General features: G+C 30.4%; 1 protein-coding gene across 2 annotated transcripts in view; it reads right to left on the reverse strand.

Annotated features, from left to right (window-relative positions):
* LOC107440278 (venom protein 164-like) overlaps window positions 1-6,139 on the reverse strand; it is a 13,434-nt gene extending 7,295 nt beyond the window's left edge. Inside the window, exons 1-3 of one of the 2 annotated variants that reach the window (XM_071184888.1) lie at window positions 3,206-6,139; window positions 1,534-1,650; window positions 80-188 (exon numbers count right to left, since the gene is read on the reverse strand). In XM_071184888.1, the coding sequence (XP_071040989.1) occupies window positions 80-188; window positions 1,534-1,647 (223 nt within the window). In that variant the 5' untranslated portion in view covers window positions 1,648-1,650; window positions 3,206-6,139. Of the gene's footprint in view, window positions 1-79; window positions 189-1,533; window positions 1,651-3,147 lie in introns of both variants that reach the window. The other variant, XM_016053154.3, reaches the window with a different exon arrangement.
* Window positions 6,140-9,735: the final 3,596 nt, after the last annotated feature.

Below are 9,735 nucleotides of genomic sequence, written 5' to 3' on the forward strand. Positions count from 1 at the left end.
TTTGTATGGTTGTAGGCTGCAGATATATATATATATATATATATTAAATCTTTCGTTTGATTATATTCTAACATCTTACCTTTTTTTCCAAGGTGATAACATGCTCCTTGTTCTGAGCCAAGCATTACAATACAACATTCATTAGTTTCACAATCCGTTCTATTAAAGCATGTCTGATAATCATAGGCCTGAATTGTGAAGCAGACATAAATCAGATATATAAAAGAACATACAAAAGATACATTAAAGAACATAAAAAAGCCAAATAGAGTCATAACAAAATTCTTTAATTGTGTAGTAAACGTTTATTTTCTAAACAGCTCGATCCGACTTTCATTTCTTACTTTACTTTTTTTTTTTTTTTTTTTTTTTTTTTTTTTTTTTTTNTTTACTTTTTTTTTTTTTTTTTAATTTTTGTACGTCTTTAAACGTGTGGTAAAAATGAAACATTTGGTGCAAAAACAATTTAATTCACAATTTTTTTCTTAATTTTTTTGAAGTCTTTAAGTGTGTAGTAAATAAATCATTTGGTTTTCAGGAAAAATTTAATCCACCGTTATTGATTTATTTATTTTCATTTTTTATAAGTCTTAAGCCTTTTTCTTTTCCGTGGGTGATTTCATGCGAAAAGTTTTTTTCCAGTCCTTAAAAATGATAATATTTATTCCCCTAGCTATTTTTACAATTCTTTAAAAATTTAAAACAAATACTAAATGCCTTAAGAAAACTACTAACTTAAAAAAACTAAATGCCGTTGACTGTAAGTGTAAAATATGACATAAAGCTAAAATATTCATTGTTTTAAATAATTACTAAGAATTTATTTAGAATTTGCATTACAAGCATTTTATATAAAATTTGCATTCAGGCGCGTGGCCCGACGGGAATTTTCTTAAAAATACACAAAGAGGCGCTCAGCGTGTTAAACAGTCGGAAGGCGATAGAATTTTGGACTGATAATTTTCTTTTGGAAATAAACTCAGCTTCCATTTGTCTGGAAATTTAATTTCAGTTTTTAACAAAATTAAACAAAACAAAATCAATAATTTTGACTATATTAATCTATATACTCTGGCAAATGCGTGCCCCACCTGATTTTTCAAATTTACATCTGTGACCCTCTGTTTCAACAGACTGAACTCTAGCAAATAACAAAGTGGTCAAAATTCTGGTCGTAAGATTCCATCATCACATTCATGAAAGTAAATTTATAAAAGTGAAGTAAAAATGACTCAAACGCAAAAGATATTCTTATGTTGTTATATCATTTTATTACACGAAACATTTATAAAAAAATAAATAAAAAAATAATAAAAGAAATAATAAAAAAATAATAAGTTTTTTTTTTAACTGCAATAGAAAAAACTCTAAGTAAAACTCATTTTAAAATGATATAACAACGTAAGAACGTTTTTTGCAATTGAATCACTTTTACATTTTTACTTCGCTTTTATTAATTTGTAGAAAGGAAAAACAGTCATTAAAAATACATTATCTCAAATTATGCGTGCAAAAAAAAAACACTGTACCTACCGAAACACTGATTAAAAGGAAGAAAAGAAAAGCAATCAAAATCTTCATAGTCTTCAAAACCCTCGTTGAATGAACCACAACATCAGAACTGAATTTCAGGAATATATCAATCATGTACTATTCAGAAAATAAAAAATGTATTAACTTCTAAAATAATAAATTTCCATGTTTGTAAAGTTCAAGGATTGAAGAAAATTATTTGAGATTTTCCCTACACATTAAAAATCATTGCTTCGCCTTTATTTAGGGAAGTTAATTATTCTAAGTAATTTAAAAATAGATATAGTTTCACCAGTAAACTTTTCAACTACAACACTTTTCGGTCATTAACATTTATTATTATTACGTATTATTTACCTTTAACCCGAGATAACTAAACTTATATCATTGTTACTTGTCCCGCAGTGGACTGATCGTTAAGACACGTTTCCCAGCAAATCCCCGAAGTCAAGCATCACTGGCTACGGTCAGTGTGCGGGTGGGTGACCACTTGGATCAATCTGCGTAGTGACCGAGGGTGTGCGATTTTGGTCCTCGTTAAGCTGTTCTACCGTAAAGTGCTCGACTTCGCGTGCAAGTCGTCAGGCTACCGATGCGGGGGTGCCATTCCCTCTGCAGATGATCAAAATTGTGATTGCATGAATTAACTACAACAACAACAACAACAGTGTTACTTTATAATTAATTATTTTACTGATAGACTTGCATTAAAAACATGTTTATTTTTATATTTCCTTTATTTGTGCCAAACATAGGCGTGCAATGCAAGAGAAATACACTTTAATTTTTATTAAACAATAGACAAATGATAAAATTAAACATTTACTGTATTTGAAGTTGTTCAACTTTTACGGTAAGATCTTGAAATTCCAAAACTGTCAATTAAACGAGTAAGACAACGTGTAGTCTGTTAGACGAAAGTTCAGTTAAACAGAGTTAAAGTAGAGTTTGTACAAAAAGTTTATTATAAATTTTTAATTTTAGAACATACATTTTCAAGATTTAAAACAAGAATAAAAGGAAACCTATCAAAGTGTAATTTGGAAAAGTAAAATATTCAATTAAAAAAAATATATTTCGATTATCGATTCAGCTGTTTCTCGGAAAAACTTCATGAAATTGAACCATCGTAATGGAATCCTTGACACCCCTTGAGCCTGTGTGCAGTTTCAAATAGGAATTAAAATTGTCAAATTTAACTGCCTATCTTGACACTGAATTTTATTTGAATATAATATTAAACTTTAAGAAAAGAAATACTTGATTCATTATGGATCTTCAATTTATTAATTGAATCCTATAGCAGCAACGGGCTACAGACCGATAACGTAAAAAATGTTGCTTAGTGTTAAAAATCCAATGAAAGTATTCTTCACTGTTTTCGAAATTCTTTTTTTCTTTTTTTTTTTTACATTTTAATTTGTTTTCGGAAATGACGCGAAAATTTTAGTAACTATTATTAAAACAATGCACAGTTAATATTTTAAAAATGCAAGACTCGGAATTTGACTGAAAAACTGTGATTGTTTTTGTACAAATAAAATAAACAATAATAATCTTTTTCAAATGTTCGCATTTGGTTTGAAAGTTGACATGTTTAAAGCATTTACTTACTCAGAATCAATAAATTTCCTACACTTTTTCAAATTTTTATAAGCATTTTAAAGCTTACTTTTACTGAATAATCACATCATCAAGAACTTTATAACCGTCAGCAACGGAGAAAGACAAAGAATCTAAGATTTTTTATCAAATCGTTATTGTTTGGTAGTTGTCAAAGCAAGATAAATTATGCAAAACAACGGAAATTGCTTTTTATGGAATTGATTTTGTTGCTACTAGAAACGATTCCGTGACATTTTTATCCCTTACATTTCATTTGCTCAATACTTATTATTGATCATATAGTTTTATTGTACAGTATTGCCGTTAATAAAATACAAAATAAGCTACTTCTAGTTTTAAGATTCAGGTTAATGACTTTTATTTCGGGAAGCTTTTAATATTTTGTATGGTTGATGTTTTGTATGGTTGTAGGCTGCAGCAAAACATTCGGTGTGCTAGTTTGCATTAAGGATTAAAACGCATTAGTAAGGGGCAGATCTAAATAGCACCAAATAAATTTTGATTAGTTTTTTGCTTATTTTTACGTGACTAGGACCATTCAAATAATGTATTATATTCTAAATTCTTAGAGAAATATTTGGATTAAAATTGAAAAATAATAATAATTAGTGAATTCAAAATGCCTCAAGCTACATCATCGAAGAGGAGACATATTAATTTATTTCCATACTTTTGAGCTTGATCTGCCACCTATTAAAATTATTTCAAAACTTTAATTTCATCCACAATACTTCGCAATCTTACTGATAGATCAACAACAATTGTTTTATTTCAGACTCTTCTTCAAATAATATTAACAATAAAAGGATAAAAAATGGACTAAAAGAGAGAAAATAATTTTGCTTTCATCAGACCAAACGCGAAAAACTCGGAGCACACAAGTTTAACATTTTATTTATATCGCTTTAGAAAATCTGAATTAAACTTCCTTCTTAGAGCTATTTTATAACCGTCGTTGAACAGCCGACCCAAATTTATGGGTTTACGACTACTAATGTTCGACTCCGTAGCCTTGTAATTTTGAACCCAATCCAGAAGACAAGGGAACTCCTGGATCGATCGAGTATTGGTAGAAATTTACCTTCGTGGAGGACTTTTTGATGGAGCTAACCCGCATTTGCGTTACATGGAGAGCAAGACCAAGAGAACCTCCCACGGTTAGCCAGACAGCAAGGGGACTCTGACCCATGATCCGTCTACCACTGAGGATATTTCACGTCAGCACTGTGGTCGGTGCAAGCTGGATGCGGAATTAATATCGACTGGGATTCGAACCCTGTCCGCCTCATTGGAAGGCGAACGCTCTATCCCCTAAGCCATCGCGGCTCTTCTTAGAGTTATACAAGGCTCACTACTTCGCGCTAGCGCTGCATAATGAGCTATTGCCGACGGTCAGGGAAACTTTCTTGAGAATGATCCGGAGAAACGCCATCATAATCTTGATCATCCGTAGAGTGGATGGCTCTTCCACTTAGGTAACCCAGCACCTTGCATTCAAAGTCGAGCATTTTACAATAGAGCAGTTTAACGAGGACCAATACCGCACACCCTTGGTCTCTTCGCAGAATAATTAAAGTGGTCAACTACCCGCTCCCTGACTGCAGCCAGTGATGCTTGACTTCGATGATCTACGGGGAACCATGTCTAACGAACACACTGTAGAAACACATCACTTTTGAAAGATATGCGCATGGAGGATGTGTTAGGAAAATAGTGCACATTGCATTTTAGTTAAGAATTGAGCATACTAATTCTACGTAGTCGGAACGTAGTCGATATTTTGATTGTAAGCTACCATCGTTACAAACACGAAAAATATTAAGTAAAAACCTAGTACAATGAGTGACCTCATGTGTCGTTGATTTTTGGGCGATGAAGAAATAAATTAGTGCTCAGCTAAAATATTTTTTGAAAATCAATGTTATAGTAAAACATCCATTATTTCTTCAACAAAAATTTAAAATAAAATAATTTTAAAATTTAATAAAGAAACAACATCAATCCTATGATTTTGCACGAAAAAGTTAGAAATAAAATATTGCTTGTAACTTAAAACTATCAAGTTGAAATAATCTCAGTTAATTTTCTAGGTAATATTTTCATTTTATATAAAATTTCTTAATTGTATTGCAAGACTAAAGTGTTTAAAGAAAGCAGATGAAAATATTATGATTTGTTTCACATCATTATTGTTCAAAAACCGACGACTTATTTGCTTTCTCAAAAAACATTTAAGCCTTGCAACACATTTTAAGATAAAATTTAAACATAATGAAAATATCTAAAAAATTAACTTATAATTATCATCAGCAGCAGCATTGGCACGACAGCCCTTTGTAAGCCTGGGCCTTCCTCAGAAGCTTTTCCCATTCTGCCCTTCTTCCAGCAATTGTTTTCCAGTTCTTTACTTTTAGGATGGCAAAATCCTCATCCACACAGTCCTTCCATCTCTTTTTGGGCCTTCCTCTTGGCCTTTTATTGGAGGGGGTTGCATTAGAGACTCTCAATGCTGTTCGTTCTGGGCTCATTCTCACTACATGCCCGGCCCATCTCATTCTACTTAATTTAATAGATTTAATGATATCATCGCCATCAAAGATTCTATATAATTCAAAATTATATCTTTTCATCCAGTTGTCGTAATAATTAATTATCAGGATAATTAATTATTAATTATCTAGAAAATTAACTGAGACTATATCACCTCGATTCCTATAGGTAGCACTTATGAATTAATTTAGGTTAAAATAAGTGGGAAATATTATGCTTAGCATTTTAATAATTTATGGTTCTGAAACACCCATGTCTTTTTCAACGTTAATCGAAACAAAAATCTTTCAAAAACGCCTCATTTCTGAACACTAATTTTTCAAATTTTCACTTATTTGCAGTTATTTAGATCTAAGAGGAGCAGTTATTCATCACTGAAATTTCTTTAATTCACAAAATCAATTAATTGATAAATTTTCAAATATGAAAGGAAAAAAATTTTAACTACTTTTTTAGAATTTTATATTTTAGTACAAATATAATTCCGATAGTCTAATAGATTTTTTTAATAACTATTAGATTGTTTCTTACAAAATACCAGAATATATTTTTGCTAGTAATTAGAGCGTCAGAAAAATATATAAAGGATGTCCCATCTGCATGAAAGGGCTAATCTTTAATGAATTAAATTTGATTGATTTTGCTTTTTAATACACAACTCATTTTTCTTTATATCAATTACCACAAATTTTAAATTATTTAGTTTTATAAAAATTTAAATGAAAATCACAATTAAGAAAAATAAAACACTTAGTTTTAGAGAAAATAACTCGGTGACATCGTCATGATATTCACGTTGATCACTGAGCTTGAAAAAAATTATTAAATATTAAAGAACGTGCAACTATTACCTTAACAGAATCATCTATAGCTAATTCTAATAACTAATTAATACAATACAAGATAATAACTAATTCTAAAACGCGAAAAATTCATTTTTCGAAAATCTCACCGGAACGAACTAATTGTAATTTTTAAACGATTTTTAGATAGGTAAGTAGGTAATTGATTTACGTCGCACTAGAGCTACACAATGGACTATTGCAGGGATGAGAGTAGTCAGAAAGTAAAAAAGAGGAAATCCTAGAATATATATATATATACGAAAATTTGACAAAAAAGTGCGATTTTTAAACTTGAAAACCATGTGATTATAAATCCCGATATGAGGTTTTTAAATCACGAGAATATGAAACTCTACATCGAATTTAAAAAATTCGAAAATACAAATCATGATGCGTAATTTTTAGATCACGATGCATAATTTTAAAATCGCGCGATATTACAACCGCAAAAACGAATCACGACATTGGATTTTAAGCTCGCGTAGTTACATAAGGTTTTAAAAGCTCGTAAATACAAATCGCGATATTGGTTTTTTAAATCTCGTAAATAAGAATCGCAATGTACAATATTTAAATGGCCTGAATAAGAATCGCAACGTTCAACTTTTAAATCAGGTAAATACGAAAATCGATGTTTGATAATAAAATCGCGATTTTAAAAATGCAAAAATACAAAACACGATATTAGATTTTTAAATCTCGTAAATACGAGTCATAATGTACGATATTTAAAAAGCGTAAATAAGAATTGCAATGCGCAACTTTTAAATCAGGTAAATACGAAAATCGATGATTGATATTAAAATCGCGTGAATAAAAATCGAGATATTTGCAGAGTCTGGACTTGGGATTTCTAAAAGGCTTGTTTGAATTGTTTTTTGTTTACACAATAAATAAAAATTTACAAGATTAATTGAATGAGCAAATAAATATTTTCACCGCAAATCCACCTCTACTTTTTTTTTCTCTTTTTTTGTTTGCTTTCATTCCAGAATACAAGAGGCAGTGACGTCTGAATTACGAAAATATGAGCTATCCCGCCGACGGATAAAAAATACGGAAAATCTTATTTTCTGTGCATGAAATCGGAGAAAATAGCTAATAGTATAAGTAAAAATGCGGAAGGGTTAGCAGCTAGGACGTAGTTTGAATTTTCTGTTTTTCTTTGAAAATCGAAAATAAATATAATTATTTTACTTCAACGACTGAATTTTCACGAAAAAGCGGGATATTTATTTTAAAAAAAAATTTAAAAAAAACGAAACTTTTAGAGAATCGGAGTTTTTGATAAAAAGGCTGAAATTCGAGAGACAAAAGGGAAAAAAATCTCATCCCTGTATAAAGGTCAACCAGTTTTATCCCAAGGAATTGATTTTTAGAGAAATTTCAGAGGGAGGAATGAGAACTTCAATAATTTCGATCCGCGGAAAATTAAATTCCTCATAAAATATTTTAACTTGTGCAAAAAAATATTTCAGCGGAAATTAGCGGGAAAAATGGAAAAATCTGAAAAAAAGTGGAAATCCGCGGAAGAATCTCATCCCTGGACTATTGGCGAAGGTGAGGGAAACACTCTGAGGATGATCCGAGGACATGCTATCACAATTTTGTTACGGCCACTTCCTCAATTTAGACATAAATCTTAAGGGGTACAAAATTTTCTCCAGATAACTGTACCCATGGTACTGCTCACTAACAAACCACAAGACTTTCGATTCCACAGATTTTACGAGCATGTATATAAGTATTCGGTAAGTCTTAGCGGAGTCGAGGATCGAGCACCTGCCCCCCGGGCAGAAGTCCACTGTGCACCCTAAGCTATTTTAGGATTGCAGGGGTTAAAATTTCTCCTTGTAGTATTGATTGCAGGACCCTAGCGCAAATGGTTCTGGAGTTATAAGAGATGAAAGATAGTGTTCTTAAGCAAGGATAGACACAAATGCTAAGTAAACACAAAAGAAAAGAGGAAAAATTGAATTATATTTTGAGTCCCTGCCTGTCAAGAGATGCAGAAAATAGTTAAAAAGAATGGAAATAAACCAACTGAAACTTTTTTCAGAAACAAAGTTTGGTAACAGAACATACCCGTTATTTCTACCAAGAAAAATATTGTTAAGAGACAACGCTGCCTGTCAGATGAGGAAAAAATATAATTTAAATGAATAGAAATTAGGTGACCAACTAATACTTTTTCTGAAAGAAAATGTTGTAGAAAGATATCTCTGTTGTTTCTTCCAACAACAAAAAAAAAAGATTTTGAGTATTTACTCATTACAGATTTTTTTTTCAATAAGTAATTGATCAAAAAATAAAAAGTTTGGAGACAAATTTTGCTTATATAACTTGCAAAACTCTATTGTAGATAGACGTGACTCTTCATGTAAGAACAACTGTCAAACTTTAAAAGAAAGAACAAACAACCTTTTGGGAGTGGTGTAATATTCATAATGTAATAATCATTCAGTGATGTAATATTCACAATACAGTATAGTGTAATATTCATAAAATACAGTGTAATGTAACATACATAAATTACAGTATAATGTAATAAACATAAAATAAGACATAATTTATTATTTTAAGCATTTGTTTAATATTTAAAAAAATTGTTGCTTGTTTATTATTACAATTATTCTGTTTATTATTACAACAAACATAGTATCAAATTTTGCCTTAAATCTCAATTCATGGCAAAAATTTAATAGCACGAAAGAGAGAATATTCAAATTTCTTTTAAATATACGTATTCTACTTCTTTCTAAAGGTGGCAAAACAACGGTTAATAACTCTTATCCAAATATTTCTTTTTTTTAAAAAAGCCTTACATTCTTGGTTACTTAGTCACTCCTGATCTTCCCACAGTTCAAAGATTTAAATCAAGTCTATAAATTTGGATCAGATTGATTCAAAGATTTGGATCAAGTCTATAATCTTTAGTTTTGAGTTAATCAAGATAAAAGTTTATTTATGCTAGTTAAATCCTTCAGTAATTGATTGCAACTTGGTAAGCAGTTCAGTAATTTATTACTCACTCAGCTTCAGATTCAGTTCACAATGTAAAAATTTGCACGATTTGAAAGTAATAATAAGCAACATATTTATTCATGCTTTTAGACATGTTTCACAAAGAATCATTCAGTTTAACAGCGTACAAGGCACAAATTTTTCAACATTGAACATT

The sequence above is a fragment of the Parasteatoda tepidariorum genome, chromosome 9, assembly GCF_043381705.1.
Source record: "Parasteatoda tepidariorum isolate YZ-2023 chromosome 9, CAS_Ptep_4.0, whole genome shotgun sequence".
Classification (NCBI taxonomy): Eukaryota; Metazoa; Arthropoda; class Arachnida; order Araneae; family Theridiidae; genus Parasteatoda; species Parasteatoda tepidariorum.